This window comes from Ranitomeya imitator, chromosome 5 (genome assembly GCF_032444005.1).
Source record: "Ranitomeya imitator isolate aRanImi1 chromosome 5, aRanImi1.pri, whole genome shotgun sequence".
Lineage (NCBI taxonomy): Eukaryota > Metazoa > Chordata > Amphibia > Anura > Dendrobatidae > Ranitomeya > Ranitomeya imitator.
The window spans coordinates 221,530,431-221,555,116 of NC_091286.1; the positions used below are offsets into that span (position 1 = coordinate 221,530,431).

Sequence of the window (24,686 nt, forward strand, 5' to 3'; positions counted from 1 at the left end):
GTCCAGAAGGAGTGCAGGCAGCCCAGAAACAAGCGGAAATCACCTTGACAGGTCAGGTTGGAAGCCTTCCACTATGCGCTGGGTTTCTCATACCTTGCTACCTGTGGTTTGCTGGCAAAGTACAGTCATGGTCAAAAGTATTGACACCCCTGCAATTCTGTCAGATAATACTCATTTTCTTCCTGAAAATGATTGCAAACACAAATTATTTGGTATTATTATCTTCATTTAATTTGTCTTAAATGAAAAAACACAAAAGAGAATGAAGCAAAAAACAAAACATTGATCATTTCACACAAAACTCCAAAAATGGGCCAGACAAAAGTATTGCTGAAATTTTAGACCATTCTTCTTTGGCAAACTGCTCCAGGTCCCTGATATTTGAAGGGTGCCTTCTCCAAACTGCCATTTTTAGATCTCTCCACGGGTGTTCTATGGGATTCTAGTCTGGACTCATTGCTGGCCACCTTAGAAGTCTCCAATGCTTTCTCTCAAACCATTTTCTAGTGCTTTTTGAAGTGTGTGTTTGGGTCATTGTCCTGCTGGAAGACCCATGACCTCTGAGGGAGACCCAGCTTTCTCACACTGGGCCCTACATTATGCTGCAAAATTTGTTGGTAGTCTTTAGACGTCATAATGCCATGCACACAGTCAAGCAGTCCAGTGCCAGAGGCAGCAAAGCAACCCAAAAACATCAGGGAATCTCCGCCATGTTTGACTGTAGGGACCGTGTTCTTTTCTTTGAATGCCTCTTTTTTTTCTCCTGTAAACTCTATGTTGATGCCTTTGCCCAAAAAGCTCTACTTTTGTCTCATCTGACCAGAGAACATTCTTCCAAAACGTTTTAGGCCTTTTCAGGTAAGTTTTGGTAAACTGCAGCCTGGCTTTTTTATGTCTCGGGGTAAGAAGTGGGGTCTTCCTGGGTCTACTACCATACAGTCCCTTTTCATTCAGATGCCAACGGATAGTACGGGTTGACACTGTTGTACCCTCGGACAAGGGTAGCTTGAACTTGTTTGGATGTTAGTCGAGGTTCTTTATCCAACATCTGCACAATCTTGCGTTGAAATCTCTTGTCAATTTTTCTTTTCCGTCCACATCTAGGGAGGTTACCCACAGTGCAATGGGCTTTAAGCTTCTTGATGACACTGCGCACGGTAGACACAGGAACATTCAGGTCTTTGGAGATGGACTTATAGCCTTGAGATTGCTCATGCTTCCTCACAATTTGGTTTCTCAAGTCCTCAGACAGTTCTTTGGTCTTCTTTCTTTTTTCCATGCTCAGTGTGTTAAACACAAGGACACAGGACAGAGGTTGAGTCAACTTTAATCCATGTCAACTGGCTGCAAGTGTGATTTAGTTATTGCCAACACCTGTTAGGTGCCACAGGTAAGTTACAGGTGCTGTTAATTACACAAATTAGAGAAGCATAACATGATTTTTCGAACAGTGCCAATACTTTTGTCCACCCCCTTTTTTATGTTTGGTGTGGAATTATACCCAATTTGGCTTTAGGACAATTCTTTTTGTGTTTTTTCATTTAAGACAAATTAAATGAAGATAATAATACCAAATAATTTGTGTTTACAATCATTTTCAGGAAGAAAATGAGTATTATCTGACAGAATTGCAGGGGTGTCAATACTTTTGGCCATGACTGTACTCCTTTCTCTCTCATGTTCTGGGACAGAACCTGCACGGTGGGCAGCTTGAGCTGTACTCTTGGGGGTCTCTGACACAGTGGCCCCAGGCTTTATCTGCTGCTGTGCCTCAGGTATGGTATGGGCAGTATACTTATAGCCCTATGCCCTCTGGCTCTGCTGTGAGCCTTACAGCTATCCACAACCTTGGTCTCCCGGTGCCCGGTTTCTGCGCTCTGGCTCTTAGGGGCCTAATCGTCGCCTCCTTGAGCCCTCAATCTCTCCTCTGCTCCCTTCCTGTCTCTCTTCACTCTCAGACTGAATTGCACTCTCTGGACCAATTGTCTCCTCTGGTCTCTTTGGACCGAGGGTCTAGACTCCTCCTCCAAACCAGGATCTTTATCCTGGGAAGCTGCCCTAAAACCGGGTTTTGAGCTCCCCCTCCTGACCTGGATTCAGAAGGTGTTGTGTGTGAAGTTACCTGCCAAAGAAAACCCTCTTGTTGTCAGGCATAACACTACCCTCCCCGAGAGGAAGGCAGCACTACTGTGGTACCCGAACTGCTGGGGTGCCACACCTGCACATGAGAAAAGAGATATAGGGAATCAAGAGAAACTATCCTATTATCCTATTAGGTAATTGCTAATATTATTATTATTACACCTACTACATGTTGGGATAGGATATTGGAGATGGGAATGCTCCTTTACGTTATTTACATTTTTCTATTTCTGGAGCAATGATTTAATGATCTCTCTTGGTTAGAGCTGGTCAGTTTTTCTTCTAATTTTATTCCTGCTGCTCCCCTGATTATTATTTTTTGGTATTTTATGCATTTTTATTTTATTTACAAGAAGGCGGTGCTCACAGGATAATAATACAGAGCCGCCTAACGACACGTCCCCATAGAATCCTGGGAATTCTGTTTTTTTTTTTTCTGTAAAAAACATAAAAATTTGCACTAAATAAAAAATCCATGAGGCCACTTCATCCAAACTTTGAAAAGTCACACATTTTCTGCGCAAAGGTAGTTGGGCATAACTTTTGAGGCTCTTGGTGTTTTCACACCAGTTTGAATATGCTCCACCGGGATGGGGCATAGCCACATCTGCCCATCAAATTCATGAAAAGTGCTGATGTTTTGTATGCCAGAAATGCTATTCTGGTCCCTGTGCATGCCACAGAGGAGATGTGCTCAATTCATTAACTGGCGTGTGTGTCTTAAAGAATTTGGTGCCGTGTACTTCAGCAAGACTAGTGTAGTGCAATTGTGTACCTCTGCTGGGAATAGCCTCCGAGCAGTCAGTGAATCTGACACTTCTCCTTCCTTCTGAGAAGTTGTGACAGCTGCCTGACCCATGTTAACATTGGCCATCACATCAACCTCCCCTGTAGCCACTTACCACCCCCTGTACTGCGGGGCTTTATTGGGGAACGACTGCACTGACCATTCAGGCAGCATTCACACTGCAGTTACTGCTTCTGAACGGGCCAGTGCAGCGGTTTTCCAGTAAAGCCCCCTCAGTACAAGGGGTGGAGATAGCTACAGAGGGGCAGGGGGATTGGTGTGATGGCTCATGCGAACATTGGTCAGGCAGTTCATTTGTCAGAACTGCTGAAGAGGCAGGAGAGTTGTCAGATGCACTGACTGCTCGGAGGCTACTCTGACAGCAGTCAGAGGCACTGAAGAGGCAGGAGACAGGACTGGCTGAGAATGTCTGCCATACTTACCAGGCCTGTCATCCTGCCTGATCGCTGAGAAGCCGGGGGCTCTCTTCAGGGTCCGCAGTGCGCTGTGGTCACTCTTCTGTTTGTACTGTGCATGTCAGTGTTTTTCACACATACGCAGTACAAACTTAAGCAAAATTTTAAAAAATCACGGACAGTTCTTTTTTCTGTCAGACTCTAAGTACGGCAGAGAAAAGCATCGGATTTTTATGGGCTGTCCGCAAATTTATGGACGGTTGTCAACCTCCAACACCAGTCAATATACCTGTTGAAATGTATGTGTCTGTGCTCTGTCTGTTAAAATATATGGACAGAACATGTACTGGATACAGATACTGTATATTATTGTATAATATAAATGCATATATATTTATATTTCTTTTTTAAAAATATATTATATTCTAGTCTGTGATTTCTTCATGAGGTTTCAGAGAAGTGAGAGGTCATTTTGAATCATTGCATTGGCCACGGCACTCTCTGTTACTGTGCCTGTATTTTTTGGGGACCCCCATACAGAATTTGCATGCCTTCTCTGTTACGTGTAATGTTTTCACTTGTTAAGGAATTGATTTTGGTGATAGATGTATATAAAGGAACTGCTGATAATACTTTACACTCATATAAAGCTTGAACATGGGCCTCTTCTAAAAGTTTCACTATCCTTTTTGGAAACTTCTGATACATCGTAGAGACTTGTCCAACATTTCCAATCAGTGGTGGTCCCAGTGCAAAGCCTCCAACAAAACAAAGAGGGCAGAATCGCTCAACTTTATCCGGTGCCCTTCTTCTTGACTGATCCTTGGAGGGGAGGGCTTAGCAGTGTGCACTCATCTGGCACTATCAAACACACTGATTAAATCTTTTGATAAGTCACTGGGATATTTCAGAAGTTTTGTAACCTGGTGCTGCAGTGGAGGTAACGCTAGCTGCTATAGATCACCACCGATCACTGGGAGTGACAGCAGCTGGGCAGCCCACCTTCTTACCATAAGATACAGTCCATAGCAGACAACACTGGGAATACTATTGTAACTGAGCATTACTTTCACCTATACATGTGCTTGGGTCTTTAACAAGTTTTCTGTTGCTCCAGGTGGTGAAGACTGTGGGCCTTCGTGAAGTGTGGTACTTCGGACTGCAGTACATGGATAATAAGGGATTCCCGACTTGGCTGAAACTCGATAAAAAGGTAGGCTTGTCTATCCGTCACTGAGTTCAGAAGTCCATACCAAGTGAATTCCTGAGATGTTGTTCATCCTTCAGCTGTCATCATATGGTAACTGTTTAACCAGTGCAGAACTTGTTACACCAATGTCAGTAATTAACAGAGACTTGGGTTGTAGGAAGATATGGATCTAACGTTTACACAACACATGCATCCTTATCTACTGGGGCAGATTGGGAATGGTCAAAGAAACTGTTTAATATTTATGTAATACAGGGAGATTACACTGATCAGCCATAAAATTAAAACCATTGACAGGTAGCATGAAAATCAATTATTATCTTATTGCAATGGCTCCTCTCATAGGGTGGGGTTTATTTCCTAGAGTTGGAAGTAAGAAATATCGGAACGCGTAAGTATCTGAAGTACCGATACTGACTAGCCAAATTGTGATGTCTAGGTGACTGAATCAGGGCATCTCTAAAATATGCTTCCTTTTGGGATGTTCCTGGTATGCCGCTGTTATTTCTCACCAAGTGTCCAATTATAGACAGTCGGAGAGCTGGCAACATGAACAAAGCTCATTTCTGTTCATTGGGAGAGAAGCATAGCTTCGTTTTGATAGTCAGGTCCCCCACAGAAGAGCTGCCCCATAACAAGTTTCTGAAACCGCTAATTCTGGATGTGACAGAAAGATGCCAGAGTGTTCATGTTGACCCCTGTTCACTGCCAAGAGCATCAGAACTGGATGATGTAGGAGTGAAGAAAGGTGGCCTGATCTCATTAATCATAATTTCTCCACCTCATTTGGATGGATACGTATATGTGGCTTACCCCGGGTAGAGGTGGCACCAGGATTCATTTTGGGAGGAACCCAAGTTTGTGGAGGCATTGTGATGCACTGAACAATGTTCTGTTGGAAAGCTTTGGGTATTCATATGAATATTGGCAGATAGGGCGATTCCTATGTAAATATTGTTACAGGCCAAGAACTTTGCTTCATGGCTACTTTATTCCCTAAGATCAGTGGCATTTTTCAGCAGGATTTATGCATGTCACTCTGCCAACATTGTTCAGGAATGGTTTGAGGCACTTGTCACAGAGATCAAAGTGTTCACTTGGCCCCACTTTGCAACTAATGGGACTAAAAGGATCTGTTACTAACGTCTACAGAGGTCTAGTGGATTCCAGCCTTCCAGTGGGTTGTTTTGGTGGCACATGACGGAGCTAGAGAATACTAAACATGTGCTTTTTTATCTAACCCTTGGTGTACCTTGGTCTACAACTATCAGGACCAGCAGTTCAGCTGCTGACTTGCTGGTTTATGCTGTAAAACCAGGAACAATGATATCACACACTGCACCTCTGAAAATACTATAAATCACACCTTCCAAGAATAGATGTGACTAGCGCATACAGTTGAGTCATTGGCGCAGCATTACAGCTGATGTTGCAACAATGTAATGACCAACTTCCCAACCACTAGGCTACATGATCACATAAATAACTTACTGCTTTGTAACGCCGATTGGGCTAATGTACGTAGATCTGAAAAGCAAGAAGAGTTGTATTTGCAGTTGTTGCATGTATAGAAAACAAAAAAAAAGAGAGGGCACGTCATGCACACTGAAGAATTTAATATGATTTATTAAGCAAATCCGTAGAAATAATTCATGTGGCAAAAAATCTATCAGCCCCTTCCCAACTCAGCCAATTTTCAATTTTCCGTTTTCGTTTTTTCCTCCCCTATCTTCCAAAAGTCATAACTTTTTATTCCTCCATCCTCATATCTCCATAGCTGTCTGAAGGCTTGCTTTTTGCAGGACGAGTTGTATTTTTGATTGATACCATCCATTTTACAAGATAATATGATGTAAAACAGCAATATTCCAGGAGTGGTGAAATTGTGAAGAAAACACAATTCTGATTTTTTTATTTTGTTACTCTGGTGTACATTGTGTGGTAAAAATGACCGGGCATCATGAGTTTCCTCGTATACTCAATTATGGCGATGCTCAATTTGTCAAGCTTTTTTAAAATTATTTTAGTGGTGAAGAAAATTTGGAAATTCATATAAAAAAAAATATACATATATTTTTCTGTAACACCATTTTCCGAGACCTGTAACATTTTCACTTTTTGGTCAATTGAGCTGTGTGAGGACTTTTTCAAGCTGAGCAAGCTGATGTTTTTATTTATACCATTTTGGGATAGATTTTGATTTTGATTTCATTTTTTGCAGCATTGCATCGATCAAAAAACTTAATTTTATTGTTTACATTTTTAGTCTGTTCACGGTGTTTACCTTTTAGTTTAATGAATTTTATGTTTTGATAGATCAGATGTTTATGGATGCAGGGATAACAAATATGTGTATTATTATTATTACTTTTTATTTTTCATTTAAAATTTTATGGGATTTTTTACTTTTTACAGTATTTGTTAGTCCCTTCAGGGGACTTGACTTGAACCTACAATCGTCTGATCACATATAATATATGTACAGCAATGCACAACCGAACCCTGTGGTGACAGGCAAAAGGGTCTTCATCAGACCCCCAGCTGCCTTAGCAGCTCATCAGTTGCCTTGCAATCACTTCGTGGCAGGAAGATATGTGCGCGAACCGTTGCACCCACATGCTGGAGCGCTGTAATTGCTGCTGTCACAGATTGACAGCAGCATTTACGGTAACTCTTTAACATCTCCACCCTTGGCAATTAGAGGCAGATCCTGGCTGTGTGTCACAGTCATTATCTGCCAGGTATGGTGCAGACTCTGATTCTGAGCTTACTACATACACCCACTTCCAATTTGGAAATTGGGAATGGGTTTAAAAGCGCATAACAGCACAAAGCTAACTACAAAAGCTACCAAAAACACAAGTATTTAAGTAAAAATACCCCCTATCTCATTTAAGATGGCAAACCTGCTACCATGGAAAATGCAACATATCACTCACTGTGTAAAGTGCCAAGTGCAAAGAAAAAAGAAACTGTATAATATATGGAGATCTGAGATAATAAATAAGACAAAAAGAGTATACCAGTAAATAGTTTAACAAGAACTATTTAAATGGTTATAAGTATTACCAAAGTGAATACTACAAAATGGCCGAGGAGTAATGGGAGACTAAAGGGGTGTGAGGTGGCCCCAACACAAAGCCTAATGAATGTTTTTCTGTATGTAGTTGTATGGCCATACCATTGTTACTGTTGTACTGCAGGCTCTACATGTCTGTTCTGAGGGATTCATTGCTTCCTACTTGTTCCGGAAGAGCTGAGGTTTTAATAAGGACTCATTCAAACGTCCAATTTTCACGTACGAGTGCTATCTATGTTTTTCACGCATAGCACTCGTGCATGTAATAGTCTATAGGGACTTTCAAATGGCTGTTTTTTTCCTTATATCTGAGACATGTCTGATTTTGATCCAAGGGTCTGATCAAATGAAGAATGGAGAAGAAGGAGATTTTTTTTCTTTAATTTCTCCATGTACAAAAAAATCGGATGACACTTGCACCACACTCTGATCTGTGCCTGATCAAAGAAATCTGTTTGATTTTCTCGTATGTGAACAAAATGGACTTCTGAATGAGCCCTAATAGTAGAATATATGATGCAGGTGTATGGTATTGATTATGACCACTTACTATTGGGCAGGTATCTGCACAAGAAGTGAGAAAAGAGAACCCTCTTCAGTTCAAGTTCCGTGCCAAGTTTTTCCCTGAGGATGTGTCCGAGGAGCTAATCCAGGACATCACTCAGAAACTGTTTTTCCTGCAAGTCAAAGAAGGAATCCTGAGTGACGAAGTGTACTGCCCTCCTGAGACGGCCGTCCTCCTCGGTTCTTATGCCGTACAAGCCAAGTTTGGAGACTACAGTCGGGAAACACACAAGTCTGGATACCTGAGCTCAGAACGTCTTCTACCACAAAGGTGAGCTCATCTTACATTTCACCATCAGAGACAGCTGGCAAAGAAATAATAATCTGTAATAATTCAACAGATTTTTCAGTGGGGAGTTGTCGTTGATTTGTTTGGATCGTATTATCAGCACTAAATTCCGTATGTTATGACCCTCATATAATCCCAGCTATTATTCAGTAACCATAGGGTCGTGTTATCTGCATCCTTGTAAAATATCCTGTCTTCAAATATTGCTAGAGGGCGGAAATCACATTACAAATAGGATGGGTTTCTCAAGCTTAAATTTTGCATGCGCTGAACATTTCTTTTTTGCATTCAAAAGACTTTAATTTATTTATTCATCTTTGTGTCCGTCTATAAATGTCCATGAATTTCCCATGTATGAATGAGTGACAGTCTGCATGATATCGGTTTCCTGTTTTTTAGAGTGTTGGATCAACACAAGCTCTCCCGAGATCAGTGGGAGGAGAGGATTGAGGTGTGGCACTCAGAACATCGTGGCATGCTCAAGTAAGTTTTCTGCAGTCAGTATGTATGACGGCTTCTACAGAATGCATCCCTTATTATACATGGCAATCCACCATCGTATGGAGAGTATTCAGTCTGCAGTGCCTTATTTTTCCCTGCCCAGTGGCAATCCATGCGACTGAATGGAACAATATTGTAGTTCCCTGCACAGAGACTGACTGAGTGAAGGATTGGTGAAAGGGGTGGGGCACTGTAACAGTGATGGTGAACCTTTTAGAGACCGAGTGCCCAAACTTCAACCCAAAACCCACTTATTTATTGCAAAGTGCCAACACGCCAATTGAACCTGGATACTTTTTAGTTTAGATAAAATCAACTCATATAGAGACTAGGGAGGGGTAACAGAGATCAGGCAGGGATATCAGAAAAGGTACGGGCAAGAATGAGCAGGCAAGAATATCAGAAATGGTAGGGGCAAGAAAGAGCAGGCTGGGATATCAGAAAAGGTAGGAGCAAGAAAGAGCAGACAGGGATATCAGAAAAGTTAGGGGCAAGAAAGAGCAGACAGGGATATCAGAAAAGTTAGGGGCAAGAAAGAGCAGACAGGGATATCAGAAAAGTTAAGGGCAAGAGAGAGCTGACAGGGGCAAGCAGGCAGAGATATCATAAAAGGTAGGGGCAGGAGCAAGAAATAGCAGGCAGGAGCAAGAGAGCAGGCAGGGATATCAGACCAGGCAGGGTCAACCAAGTGCAGCCACAGACAGGAGCAGGGGTACCAGACTGCAGATTTTAAAAAGCATAAAGTGGAGGCAGCAGCCTACTGGCCAGGGAGAGACAGTGGTAAATTACAGGAGCAAGAAAGAGCAGAGATAGCAGAAAGCAAGGTAGAGAGTGTGGAGAGAAAATAGAGAGCAGAGATAGCAAATAGCAGAGGGGTAAAAGCAAGAACCCAATGTCAGGCAAGGATGTACAGTGGGGAAAATAAGTATTTGATCCCTTGCTGATTTTGTAAGTTTGCCACTGACAAAGACATGAACAGTCTATAATTTTAAGGGTAGGTTAATTTTAACATTACGAGATAGAATATCAAAAATAAAATCCAGAAAATCACCTTGTATAAATGATATAAATTTATTTGCATTTTGCAGTGAGAAATACCGTATAAGCTGAGATTTTCAGCCCATTTTTGGGGGCTGAAAGTCCCCTTCTCGGCTTATACTCGAGTCATACCCAGGGGTCGGCAGGGGAGGGGGAGCGGGGGCTGTCTGATTATACTCACCTACTCCTGGCGCGGTCACTGCAGGTCCCTGGCGCCCCAGCTTCTTCCTGTACTGAGCGGTCACATGGTACCGCTCATTACAGTAATGAATATGCGGCTCCACCTCTATGGGAAGAGGAGCCGCATATTCATTACTGTAATGAGCGGTAACGGTGACCGCTCAGTACAGGATGAAGCTGCGGCGTTGGGGAAGCAGGGACTTCACAGCGCCAGGAGCATAGAGGGGAGCGCTGCGCAATATTCACATGCTTTCCATTCCGGCGCCGCTCCATCTTCAGCATCTTCTTCAGTGACGCTCAGGTCAGAGGGCGAGGTGACGTGGTTAGTGCGCGCCCTCTGCTGAACGTCAGTGCAGAAGACGCTGAAGACGGAGCAGCGCCCGGAACGAAGAGCAGGTGAATATTGAAAGTGTCGGGGGCCTGAGCGACGGAGAGGTGAGTATGTGATTTTTTTTTATCGCAGCAAGAGCAAATGGGGCAAGTGTTTGTATGGAGCATCTATGGGGCCAGAACGTTTGTGCACACTATATGGGGCAAGTGTCTGTATGGGGCCATAAAGAACATTTGTGCAGCACTATATGGGGCAAGTGTCTGTATGGGGCCATAATTAACGTTTGTGCAGCACTATATGGGCCAAGTGTCTGTATGGGGCCATAACGTTTGTGCAGCCCTATTTGGGGCAAGTGTCTGGATGGGGCCATAACGTTTGTGCAGCACTATATGGGGCAAGTGTCTGTATGGGGCCATAATTATCGTTTGTGGAGCATTACGGTATATGGGGCAGGTGTCTGTATGGAGCATCTTATAGGGCCATAGTCAAGGTTTGTGCAGCACTATATGAGATAAAATATCTTTATGGAGCATGTTATGGGGCCATAACCAGCATTTGTGCAGCATTATAGTGGGCAAATGTGTCAATGGAGCATCTTATGGGGCCATATTTAACCTTTATGCAGGATTATATGGGGCATATTTTAATATGGAGCATCTTATGGGGCCATCATAAACTTTATGGAGCATTATATGGGGCTCCTGATTCAATATGGATATTCAAAAACACTTAACCTACTAATGTCTCAATTAATTTTACTTTTATTGGTATCTATTTTTACTTTTGACATTTACCGATAGCTGCTGCATTTCCTACCCTAGGCTTATACTCGAGTCATTAAGTTTTCCCAGTTTTTTTGTGGCAAAATTAGGGGGGTCGGCTTAGGCTGGGTTCACACTGCGTTGTGTGAACCCGTTTAACGGACTACGTTACACCGCGGCATAACCTGGTGTAACGTAGTCCGTTAACGCTGCCATTACTGGCAATGGCGAACGCATTGCTAGCGCATGCCCACAATGGGCGTGTGCTAGCGATGTGCCGTCATTGAGTGACAGACCCGAGACGCGGGCTGCAGCATTTCCGGGTCCGTCACTAGTAGCGCACTGCTAGCGCAGATGGAGCTAGCAGATGCTCCATCTGCGCTAGCGCAGTGCCATAGTTGGCACTTGCGTTAGTGCAGTCCGTTTAACGGATTTGTTGAACAGACTGCACAACGCAAGTGTGAACCTAGCCTTATACTTGGGTCGGCTTATACTCGAGTATATACGGTAAGTATTTGATCATCTACCAACCATTAAGAGTTCTGGCTCCTACAGACCAGATACACGCTCCTAACTAACTCGTTACCTGCAGTAAAGACAGCTGTCTTACATAGTCACCTTTATAAAAGACTCCTGTCCACAGACTCAATTAATCAGTCAGACTCTAAGGCTGCCGTCACACTATCAGTATTTGGTCAGAATTTTACATCAGTATTTGTAAGCCAAAACTAGGAGTGGGTGATAAATGCAGAAGTGGTGCATATGTTTCTATTATACTTTTCCTCTATTTGTTCCACTCCTGGTTTTGGCTTACAAATACTGATGTAAAATACTGACCAAATGCTACTAGTGTGACGGCAGCCTAACTTCTACAACATTGACAAGACCGAAGAGCTTTCTAAGGATGTTGGGGACAAGATCATAGTCCTGCACAAAGCTGGAATGGGCTACAAAACCTTAAAGGGAAACTGTCACCCCCTCCAGCCGTTATAAACTAAAAGAGCCACCTTGTGCAGCGGTAATGCTGCATTCTAACAAGGTGGCTCCTTTAGTTTTTGCTTCTGTTATTCCCTCAATAAAGCGTTTTATAATTTTCCCCAAATACCTATCTTTAGACCTGGAGGCAGGTCTGAAGCCCCCTCTTTGAAGCGCCCAACTGCCATCAGCCATCTCTTCTGGGGCGCTGGTTGCCGCCCCTTCAGCGCTGTTTTCATCTGAAATCCGGCGCCTGCGCTGTGCGTGCCTGCCAGGGGCAGGCGCATTGAGTATTGGCCGTCATAGCTCAGATGCCGGGTTCCTGATGGCGCCTGTGCTGGCAGTGCGGCCACCCTGTTGCTGAATCCCCGCCCCACACTGTGCATAATGCATAACACAGTGCGGGGCGGGGATTCAGCAACAGGGTGGCCGCACTGCCCGCACAGGCGCCGTCAGGAACCCGGCATCTGAGCTATGACGGCCAATACTCAATGCGCCTGCCCCTGGCAGGCACGCACAGCGCAGGCGCCGGATTTCAGACAAAAACAGCGCTGAGGGGGTGGCGACCAGCGCCCCAGAAGAGATGACTGACGGCAGTTGGGCGCTTCAAGGAGGGGGCTTCAGACCTGCCTCCAGGTCTAAACATAGGTATTTGGGGAAAATTATAAAACGCTTTATTGAGGGAATAACAGAAGCAAAAACTAAAAGAGCCACCTTGTTAGAATGCAGCATTACTGCTGCACAAGGTGGCTCTTTTAGTTTATAACAGCTGGAGGGGGTGACAATGTCCCTTTAAGTAAGATGCTGGGTGAGAAGGGAACAAATGTTGGTGCAATAGTAAGAAAATGGAAGAAATACAAAATGACTGTCAATTGACATCGATCTGGGGCACCATGCAAAATCTCACCTCATGGGGTATCCTTGATCATGAGGAAGGTGAGAGATCAGCCTAAAACTACACAGGGGGAACTTGTTAATGATCTCAAGGCAGCTGGGACCACAGTCACAAAGAAAACTATTGGTTACACCATAAAGGTTTAAAATCCTGCAGTGCCCGCAAGGTCCGCCTGCTCAAGAAGCCACATGTGCAGGCCCATCTGAAGTTTGCCAATGAATGCCTGGATGATTCTGTGAGTGATTGGGAGAAGGTGCTGTGGTCAGATGAGACAAAAATTGAGGTCTTTGGCATTAACTCAACTCGCCGTGTTTGGAGTAAGGGAAATGCTGCCTGTGATCCAAAGAATACCATCCCCACTGTCAAGCATGGAGGTGGAAACATTATGTTTTGGGGGTGTTTCTCTGCTAAGGGCACAGGACTACTTCACCGCATCAATAGATGGAGCTATGTACCGTAAAATCTTGAGTGATAACCTCCTTCCCTCCACCAAGACATTAAAAATTGGTCGTGGCTGGGTCCTCCAGCAAGACGATGACCCAAAACATACAGCCAAGGCAACAAAAAGAATGGCTCAAAAATAAGCACATTAAGATCATGGAGTGGCCTAGCCAGTCTCCAGACCTTAATCCCATAGGAAATTTATGGAGGGAGTTGAAGCTCCATGTTGCCAAGCGACAGCCTCAAGATCTTAATGATTCAGAGATGATCTGCAAAGACGAGTGGACCAAAATTCCTCCTGAAACTTCATCATCAACTACAAAAAATGTCTGACTGCTGTGCTTGCCAACAAGGGTTTTGCCACCAATTATTAAAGGGAATCTGTCACCTCATTCTTCGCATATAGGCTGTGTTCACACGTTGCGGTTTTTTCGCGGTTTTTCCCGATAAAAACGCTATAAAACCGCAAAAAAAACGCATACAATAAGCATCCCATCATTTAGAATGAATTCCGCATGTTTTGTGCACATGATGCGTTTTTTTCCGCATAAAAACTGCATACCGCACAAAATCCGGACATGCTCTATCTTTTTGCGTTTTTTTTTGCGGATTTCCCACTCCAAAATGCATTGGGAAGTGTCCGGGAAAAAACGCGGCAAAAACGCGTCAAAATCGCGGCAAAAACGCATGCGGTTTTCTTGCGGATTTCATGCAGAAAATGTCCGGAATTTTCTGCATGAATTCCTGAACGTGTGCACATAGCCATAAGCTGCAGCCACTACCATTAGGGGCTTATCTACAGCATTCTGTAATGCTGTAGATAAGCCTTCGATGTAACCTGAAATATAAGAAAAACAACTTAGATTATGCTGACCCAGGGGCGGTCTGGGTCCGATGGGTGTCGCATGTCCAGTCCGGCGCCTCCCATCTTCATGCGATGGTCAACGTCCTCTTCCTTGCTTCATGTCGCGGCTCATGCACAGGCATAATTCTCTGCCCTGTTGAGGGCAGATCGAAGTACTGCAGTGCGCAGGTGCCGGGAAAGCTCAGAGAGGCCCAGCGCCTGCGCACTGCAGTACTTTACGCTTCCCTCAACATGGCAGAGAATTACCCCTGCGCATGAGACATGACATGAAGCAAGGAAGAGGACGTCATAGCATGGACCCGGACCTGCGACGCTCATCGGACCCAGACCGCCCCCAGGTGAGTATAATCTAAGTTGTTTTTCTTACCTTTCAGGTTACATCGGAGGCTTGTTTACAGCATTACAGAATGCTGTAGATAGGCCCCTAATGGTGGTGGGCGCAGCTTATATGCGAAAAATGAGGTGACAGATTATCTTTAAGTCTTGTTTGCCAGAGGGATCAAATAGTTATTTCTCACTGCAAAACGCAAATAAATTTATGTAATTTATACAATGTGATTTTCTGGATTTTCTTTTTGATATTCTATCTCTCAATGTTAAAATTAACCTACTCTTAAAATTATAGACTGTTCATGTCTTTGTCAGTGGGCAAACTTACAAAATCAGCAACGGATCAAATACAAATTTCTCTCTGTGTATCTCCCCTGGCACCTGCTGCTTGTGCTCAGTGGGCGCCCGCTCCTCCTCGGAGGTCCTGTTCTGCTATCCACAGCACCTGGTCGCCTGCCCCATAGTCTGCTCCTCCTCCGCCTGTGTGGAGCTGGTGTGGGCTCCTGGCTGTGGCTACTGCTCTGTGTGCACCCGGCTGGAGAGGGAATCATGTGGGGTGTACTCTTCGCGCTGGACTGCGCTGATACCCCAACGCCTGCGCAGTTGCAATATGCCATCCATTTACAAAATTGGAATACCCATTTAAATTTACAAACATTAACAATACCCTTTGGCATATTCTTTTCCAATGATATAGTATGCTGAGTTGTTTGCTTAGACTTGAAATAGGCATGTTAGTCAGGAAGAAGCCTCAGGCTGTTCAATGTTCTTTCTGTTATTCTCCAGTGCTTTTCATGCCAAGACTAGCAAAGTCTGTTAAACTAATCAGCTAGCCTAGACTATAGTAAGTAGACATTTTTTCCATGTGACCTCCTGGTTACTGCTAATATTAGAGGTTAGATGCTGAGTTTGTGGGTTTAATGACAATACAGATGCGTCCATCTTTTAATTTTTACTTGGCTCATGATAACCTAAATTGACTGGTACAAAATGATGTTTTTTTCATTAACCGGGGCTATCCGGTGAAAATAAATAATCACTTATCCACAGAATAGGTGATGACTTGTAGATCAGTTGGGGGGTCAACCATTGAGAAACCCACCAATCTGCAGAATGGAAGACTTTTATCTGCCTTAGCATGAAGTGGCAGTGTACATGCTCCACTTTGACTTTATTAATTTTAATGTATTAATTTTCTATGGGATCACTAAGAATTGCACTCGACTTTTTCTAGCAGTCCGCATGCATGATGAATGGAGCAGGGGTCGACAATCATACTACTGCTCCACCCTACCTGGGAAAAAAGTGCGTCATTCTGACGACCTGTGGGGGTCCCGTATACTTCCTTTTACCAGACAACCCTTTAAAGCTGGTCATCTAATGCCACTCATATTGGGATATGTGGAGGAAAGATAAGGAGGAACATGTCTGTACTTACTGTATACTGATGCACACAAATATTCTTGGTTTGCAGAGAGGATGCAATGCTGGAGTATCTGAAGATTGCTCAAGATTTGGAGATGTATGGTATTAACTACTTTGAAATTAAGAATAAAAAGGGCACCGACCTTTGGCTGGGTGTTGACTCTTTGGGCTTAAATATTTATGAGCACGATGACAAGTGAGTAATTCATTGAAAATGTTGTTTTCAAAATAATATTGTTAACTCTTGCACATCTATTATTTAAAAAGCCTACCTCGTAAAGATATTTTCCACCTATCCCCAGTATAAGAGATAAATAGCTGACACTTGCTCCATTTAAACTCCTCAGGATACATGCAGCGAGGAGACTTGAATGGTTGTTGTCTCAGTTATTGAGGACCCAGTGATTCATAGCCTGTGGATGGGTGATATAGATAGATACGTTTACCTAGATCACCTCTCCACCTATATAAACAGTATATATATATATATATATGTCAGTGAGTAATTCTGGTGCTATGCTTACAGTAGGGCATCTTACAATCGCAGCCAAGCAGCTATGGCTACGTTCACATTGGCGTTCCGCCAATGTGCGTCGCTGTTGCGCCGGCGACGCAGCGGCGACGCAGCGGCGACGCGCCCCTATGTTTAACATAGGGGACGCGTGCGTTGTTTTGGTGGGGTTTTTGCCACGTGCGTCGTTTCCGACGCTAGCGTCGGACGCAAGAAAACGCTACATTGTAGCATTTTCTGTGCGTCCGATTTTCGTCAAAAACGACGCACGCGTCGCAAAACGCGCGCGTTTTTGCGCGCGTTTGCGCGCGTTTTTACGTGCGTCGCGCGTTGCGTCGCCGACGCAGGGCGGCGCAACGCTAGTGTGAACCTAGCCTAAGCCTGACAGCAGGTTGGATTTGTATAGCTGTGCCTTGTGATGCAGAGCTGTAATTATCATGCCAGGAGCAAGGATCCCAGTGGTGCCCGGTGCCTGTATGTCTGCACCGCTTGGTGAATACTGATGCCGGATTACCCAGACCTGGTCCCTTTCTGACTGCTCTATGATTAAGAATATTGTCATTATTCCAGTCATTCTGTGCTGTGGCTGGAATGACATCTTACTATCAGGTAGCATGAAAGACTAGGGAATTACATGTCAGGATGGCAGAATAAACAAGCAAGTGATTTGATATTGTACTGTATGCTCCAGTGCAATACTGCATGTAAAGATAGGGGTCTGTATGCGTCTCCATCCAGTGGCTCAGTACAAGGTGTGGTCAGCCCCCTGCCCTGTCTAGAGAAATAGAAAGGAGTACATGAAGTCATTCTTTCGCAAGTTGCCAGCTTTACAGATTCCTCCCTGTGGAGAAACAAGGAGTGCCTGTCTGGGTTACGTAATAGAAACTGCCAGGACTTTTTTTTTTCTCATTATTTGAAATACGGGATGCCTACAGAGTCACTATGGAGACACAAACAGGTTCTACGAGCTGCAAAGTACAAGACGGAGCAGAAAAACATACCTTAGATCACATCAGAAACTCCAAATATGTGGACAAAGCATTTGTTGTTGCCTTTGACTCAGTTCCTAATTGACTCATTTTAACCTTGATTTCCCAGAGCTTGTGGCTAGCAGAGCCCTTATAAATCCAAATATGTTGGTACAGTTTTTAGATTTGTCTAAGCTATCTATCTATTCATTCATCTATCTATCTATCTAATATCTATCTATCTCATATCTCTAGCTATCTATCCCATATCTCTCTATCTATTTATCCCACATCTATCTATCTATCTATCTATCTATCTATCTATCTATCTATCTATCTATCTATCCCATATCTACGTATCTATGTATCTTTCTATCCCCTATCTACCTACCTATATGGTTTATATTCCTTTCAGCGGCAGTCAGTAGCAGATTGTCTAATAAGGCTACTTTCACACTAGCGTCGGAATCTCCCCGTCGCAATGCGTTGGGGAGAGATTCCGACGCTAGCGTTTAACGCATTGCACAATGGAGGCAGCGGATGCATTTCTTCGGCGCATCCGCTGCCCCATTGTAAGGTGCAGGGAGGTGGGGGCGGAGTTCCGGCCGCGCATGCGCGGTCGGAAAAAGCGGTCCGTCTGGAGCAAAAAACGTTACATGTAGCGTTTTTTGCTCCCGACGGTCCGCAGAAGCACGACGCATCCGTCGCACGACGGATGCGACGTGTGGCAATCCGTCGCAATGCGTCGTCAATACAAGTCTATGGGGAAAAAATGCATCCTGCAAGCACTTTTGCAGGATGCGTTTTTTCTGCAAAATGACGCATTGCGGCGGATTGCAGTTAACGCTAGTGTGAAAGTAGCCTAACTTGGCATTGTGCTTTCAGGAGAGTTTTATATCCATTGTGTTATTCATTGTGTACGTTGCCAAGTACTTTTGTGGCTATCTGCCAGGTTTCACCTGTGAAGTACTTGTGATAAGTTTTATATCAAGATGTCTGTGACTGCATATTTAGCACATCATGTACTTTGTATGTTAGGTATTCCCTGAAGTTTTGTCTGACTTGTTGAACATTTTTTTTAACCTTAGCACTTTTTTTTATTCCATATACAAGAACTTAGAATTAGAAAACAGGTTTGCTTTCTTCCAGAAACAGGGCCACTCTTGTCTATAGTTTGTGAATACAGAAATTCCATTTGCAGATCATGGACAAGAATGGCACTATTTCTAGAAAAAAGAAGCAAACATGTTTTCTTAAATGGGTCTGTGTGACTGCAGACTTGTGTGAATTCTCCCAGGGCACACACAATTGTCTGTCCTAGGACTGGCACTCAAGTACGTGATATGCATATTCCTGGGCAGAACTTGTCTAGTAGGCACAGCCTCGCTCAATACAAGTTTGTTGAGTGAGTCTGCACCCACTAGATGGGTTCTACCAGGTATGCATATTAATACTTGATTGCCATTCCTGGGACAGGTAACGGCGAATACTTGCAGCGCACGGTGTGTGCGCTGGGAGAATTCACAAGTCTGCAGTCACACAGAGTGACTACAGACTTTTGATTTTAGAACGGGCAACCCCTTTAATTTTCGTCAACCATAATAAGATTACAGTTAGATATGTAACAAATGCGGAGCCTTCATAAAGTACCGTATATGCTTTTTTATGCCTTTATAATGTATGGGCTCTTTTTCTAATAATATACATGATTTTTTTCTATGCTTTTATAACTGTTTTTGTTGATGTGTCATATCTGGGTATTCTGCTATGTAGATTATTTATTTCCCCGCCTCCTGCTTGTGATAGGCAGAAGATGCATCTCATGTTATATACTGCATATTTTTCACACAACAACCATAGATAGATCTGTAGATTGTCAGTGTGAGACAGAGTTTTATCATTCTACAGCTGATCACTGTGTGGACTCATGTCTTATATTACTGCACTTATATACGGCAGAATTAATACTACTTAAGTGACATATAAGGTAACAGGGAGGATCAAGCTGTGTAAAAATGGGTTGTCTGAGAGCTGCTGGAAGAGATATGATAGGTGATGATCATAGAACGTTCACAGGAAGTCACAGACTGGCCTACCGACAACGTACGGTTCTTTACTGGTGGTTCGACTGCAGATCACATGACACTAAGATTTTGTGTTAAATGTGTTTATTTTATTAATGATTAGGCTCTCAGAAGTTAAAAATAACAAAAATTGGTTTACTCACCCACCCAGCGCCGGTTCTTCACATCTGGCACCTCTTTGTTGACAAGATCTAGAAGTGACGTCACAAATACAGCCTATATTCCTGTTGCAGCCAATAAGTGGGCTCACGTGTGATGCCAATGTAGGCATCACATGACACCACTGGGCCGGTAGTTAACTAGGAGTGGTCATGTGTGCTGTAGTTGTGACGTCACTGCTGTAGCCTGTCAACAAAGACCATGGGTGTGGATAGCTGCGAAGAGCCAGTACTTGGGCATTGGTGGGCAAGTAAAACTGTTTTTTTAAGGCCTCTGAAAGCTTATCTCCATAGAAAAAAAATATATTGACAGACCCTTTTAAGTAGACAATTGCACATACCATTGTATACTATGATACTTATACAATGCATGTGCTAGAGATCATGCAGGTAAGTATTCCAAATGAAAGCATGCACCTAAACTCCACTGCTGTCATCTCTGCACCATTTTCTACCTTGCATCATGTCCAATTCCAAATTGTCGGCAGTTTTAAGCTCTAGTACGGTACACAAGTAGAGTAATCAATATATTTTTAATTTTATCTACTTTACCTTCTTATAGATTGACCCCAAAGATTGGTTTTCCCTGGAGTGAAATCAGGAATATCTCCTTCAATGACAAGAAGTTCATCATTAAACCAATTGACAAGAAGGCTCCTGTAAGTGTGATCTTCATAAGAAGTTAACATAAAACATGGACCTTTCTCCCCAAATTGTTCGAGATGGATGGAAAACAGTTGCTAGTTCATAATTGGTTCAATTTTTACAAGTTATAATTGGGTATAAATGCAACTAGATTACGGTGTACAAATTCCATTGTATTCTTGTCAATAGGAGTAGCAGGCATTTGTCATTCTGATATTGTAATTTAGACCACATCCAGTACTGTAAAGCAACCTACATCCTCAGAAATGGTAACCTCAATTATCAGTGCATTTAACTATGTATTATCTGGGTATAATCCATTTTCTTTTGTAATGACAGGACTTTGTCTTTTATGCTCCACGCCTGAGAATTAACAAGAGAATCTTGCAGCTTTGCATGGGTAATCATGAACTGTATATGCGCCGCAGGAAGCCAGACACTATTGAAGTGCAGCAGATGAAAGCACAGGCCAAGGAGGAGAAGGCACAAAAGCAACTGGAGCGGTGAGGAGACCAGTACATGACTTTTACTTGTGTAGCAAAGACAGTCACAACTATTTCGTCTGATATAGCCAATAGTTGTAATGTATGGAGTTATAGTACTCTGTTAGTTGGAAAAGTTTGAAAAAATATTGGTCATGGTTAGAGATGAGAGAATCGACTCACGGGTCCATCGGCCAGGTCGGTAATCTGTGACCACTAGATGGGAGTCCTGCAAATCTCCTTACCTCCTGGCATTCCCGGCTCTTCTTATGAATAGCTTGGCCTGACATGACATCATCATTGAGGTATAACCCCAAGAAGACGTCGCGTCAAGGGCGTTAATTAAAAGAAGAGCTTGGAATGCCGGGAGTTAGAGATGTACAGGCCGCCTGTCCAGCTGCCAAGAAATTCCTGACCTGGCCGAAAGACCTGAGTCCTGTGAATCGTTTCTCCCATCTCTAAACATGACGATTAGTCAAAAAGCTTGTTTTAATAATAATAAAAATAATTCACATGGTAAAACTGGAGACACAAAAAAAGCGCAAACAGGGTCTTATCTTATTACCAAGTGGTATAAAATATTATAGGTATGCTCTCTTGGTGGGGTTGTGACAGTCACATCTCCTATAGAAGCATGTAAAGGCTGCTGCAGGACCACCAATAAGATACATTGCAATAAATGAGGAATACGGTGGTTCAGAGTCCTCGCTTCCCAAGGTTCAAAACATATGGGAACGTATGGGAATGCATTGCAGATATCAATAATGATTGTAACACATCTATTTCCAGGTATTGACTTGGTTAGACCACCGAAAAGAGAGGGCAACTAGGATTTACTGCTACTCCAAAAAGAGACCAAATGGATATATCGATCGACCTCACCCCTGGTTGTTCCCCACCCCCCATGACATGCAAGCTGTGGCTCCGCCCACCCGAGGTGTTTGAATGCTGTCATCACTTATATGAGTTATAACTGTATCTTTGGGCACGCCCCTTGACAGCACATGCCACATCACCACACCCCCAATCATCACCATTGGTGGAAGGGAGACTCGCCTGTCGCCGATCCCCTCGGCTCTGACGCTGAGTGGTATATATATGTCTCCATGCAACATATCCTCTGAACATATGATCGTCATAAGAAGTTAACATTAAACATGGACTCTTCTCCCTAAATTGTTCTAGATGGATGGAGCCCTGAGCCCTTATTGCATGCCTTAATTGCAAGTACTTAAACAATTTGGAATTGCGAAAGTTAAATTCCTGCTTCAAGTGGTCAGAAGAATAAAAATGGCCATCTAAGAACAACTGATAAATATATTTCAGACCCTGATATCTCCATTCTCCAAATCCCTCCAGATGCTACAGTTCCCTCAAATTAGGATTATTCCAAAGGGGTGTATACTTCAAGCAGTCCTTCATACCAAACCATTTCTTTTACATATCCACCAAATATTAAGAACTAGGGAGAGGGTGGGGTAGCATCCCAAGTTACCCTTGAAATTGTGAGATTCTAACAAATCTATTAGTTTATACCACTCCCCTCAAAAAATGTTTTAGTATTATTGACCCTGCCTACACCCATCCTCTAAAATGCTGACATTGGGAAGCTAAGTAATACCCAGATATGAGGCAAAGCTAATCCTCACTGATTTTTAAGAAGCTGCAGCTTTTCCAACTTTATTCCGTGGACCCTTCTTTTCCACACTATATCTCTGAATATGTTATACATTTTCCTGAATTACATGGGGGCAGTTATGCAGCACATACGGGATACATGGAATAATGCACATCCTAATAAGGTTCGTTCTACCCAAAGCAGACAGGGTAGTTTTCCCCAAGCGCTCACTTTATTCCTCATTTTGATTATCAGAGGGCTGAGATTTAAAGGGATATACCTTTTTTTTGGACTATAAAGCACAATTAAATAAAAAAAAAATTGGGGGGAATGGGGTTTGCGTCTTATAATCTGACTGTAGCTTACCGGGGGAAGGGGTAGCGGCATTGGAACGTGGTCACAGGAGGCAGGGTAGCTGCTGCAGGAAGACGGCAGCGGCAAGAGTGGGGCTATGTTGCGGGTGTTTACATTTCTGTACCACAGGAATATTTGACAAACCCTCCCAGAGAGACATACTAAATGAAGCAATGTGGACTTTGAACAATTTATAGTCAAGCCCGAAAAAATCCCAAATCTTCAATTGTATCTATTATATTTCAGAGGGAGATGTTTGAATTATTACCAATTCATCGGCGTATAAGGAAATCTTTTCCTTTTTGTTCCCAGACTTACAGTAAATCTCCTGGAATGTCTTCTAATGATGCATGCAAATGGCTCACTTTAATAAGAGTTCAACATTTTCCCTTTTCTATTGTTTGCAATACAGACAACAGCTTGAAAATGAGAAGAAGAAGAGGGAAGCCATTGAGAAAGAGAAGGAATTGATGATAAGGGAGAAGGAGGAACTCATGCTCAGGTTGCATGACTATGAAGAGAAGACAAAGAGGGCAGAAAGAGGTAAGATGTGGAAGGGACCAGGAATATGCATGGGAAAGTGTAAGCTTTTCTCTGTATGGACTATTGATATAAACATCTTTTATTAATAACTGCTTTTCCAAGCAATAACTAAACTATTTACAGCACCAGTCCAGTGTTTTTTTTTTCTCCAGCGCTGGATGGGTGCTTTAAATGTAAGTCCCCTGCCCCCGTCACATATTCACCCTCCAGTGTCTTCACCATTTTTGGCACCATTCTGGTCCTATGTTACCATCTTGTGACAGTAGCTTCTGAATTGAGAAGCTACATCACAAGATTTCAGTACAAGTCTATGAGAGCCAGAACAAGGCTCTCATAGACTTGTATTGAAAAGTGACCTCCGCGCAGGTCCATGAAACGCTGGAGTTGCATACCGGTTACTTATCGCTGGAGACTGGCCGGAGCAGCGTCGAAAACAGATGAAAATGCCGAAAGGTGAGTATCAGACAGGGACTTACATTTAAAGCTCCACTCCAGCGTTGTAATAAAAAAAAATTGGAGTGGTACTTTAGTGCTGTGTGCACACGTTGCTGATTTTTTGCGTTTTTTTTGCGCTGTAAAAATGCTATAAAACCGCAAAAAAACAGCATACATTATGCATCCCATCATTTAGAATGAATTCTGCAATTTTTGTGCACATGGTGTGTTTTTTTCCGCGAAAAAAATGCAGCATGTTCATTCATTTTGCGGATTTCCCACTATACAATGCATTTGGAAATGTCCGGAAAAATCCGCCAAAAAAAAAAAACACGGTAAAAACGCGCAAAAAAATGCATGCAGATTTCTTGCAGAAAATTTCAGGTTTTTTTCAGGAAATTTCTGCAAGAAATCTTGAACGTGTGCACATAGCCTAAGAGTACTATAGAAAAATTAAGTGCTCAAATGAAGGCTTTCTTGCTTGTATTAACCTCGGTGTGCAACTGCAAGTTATACATAGAGTTTACACATAAACATTATTGTTCAAATCAGACCTTTTGCAGTCTCTCTGTGTGTTTGGGATTATCTTTTTGGAAATTTGGTTACATTGGAACAGAAAATAGTTTTAGCATGCAAATGTACGGTAAATGTACAGAAGC

The 24,686-nt window shown here is 43.0% G+C and overlaps 1 protein-coding gene across 1 annotated transcript in view; it reads left to right on the forward strand.

Moving 5' to 3' along the window:
• Positions 1-24,686, forward strand: part of EZR (ezrin) — a 90,620-nt gene that overhangs the window by 59,300 nt on the left and 6,634 nt on the right. Inside the window, exons 4-10 of the mRNA XM_069725922.1 lie at positions 4,463-4,558; positions 8,195-8,469; positions 8,887-8,970; positions 16,279-16,425; positions 20,513-20,609; positions 20,935-21,098; positions 23,462-23,592. Of these exons, the coding sequence (XP_069582023.1) occupies positions 4,463-4,558; positions 8,195-8,469; positions 8,887-8,970; positions 16,279-16,425; positions 20,513-20,609; positions 20,935-21,098; positions 23,462-23,592 (994 nt within the window). The remainder of the gene's footprint in view (positions 1-4,462; positions 4,559-8,194; positions 8,470-8,886; positions 8,971-16,278; positions 16,426-20,512; positions 20,610-20,934; positions 21,099-23,461; positions 23,593-24,686) is intronic.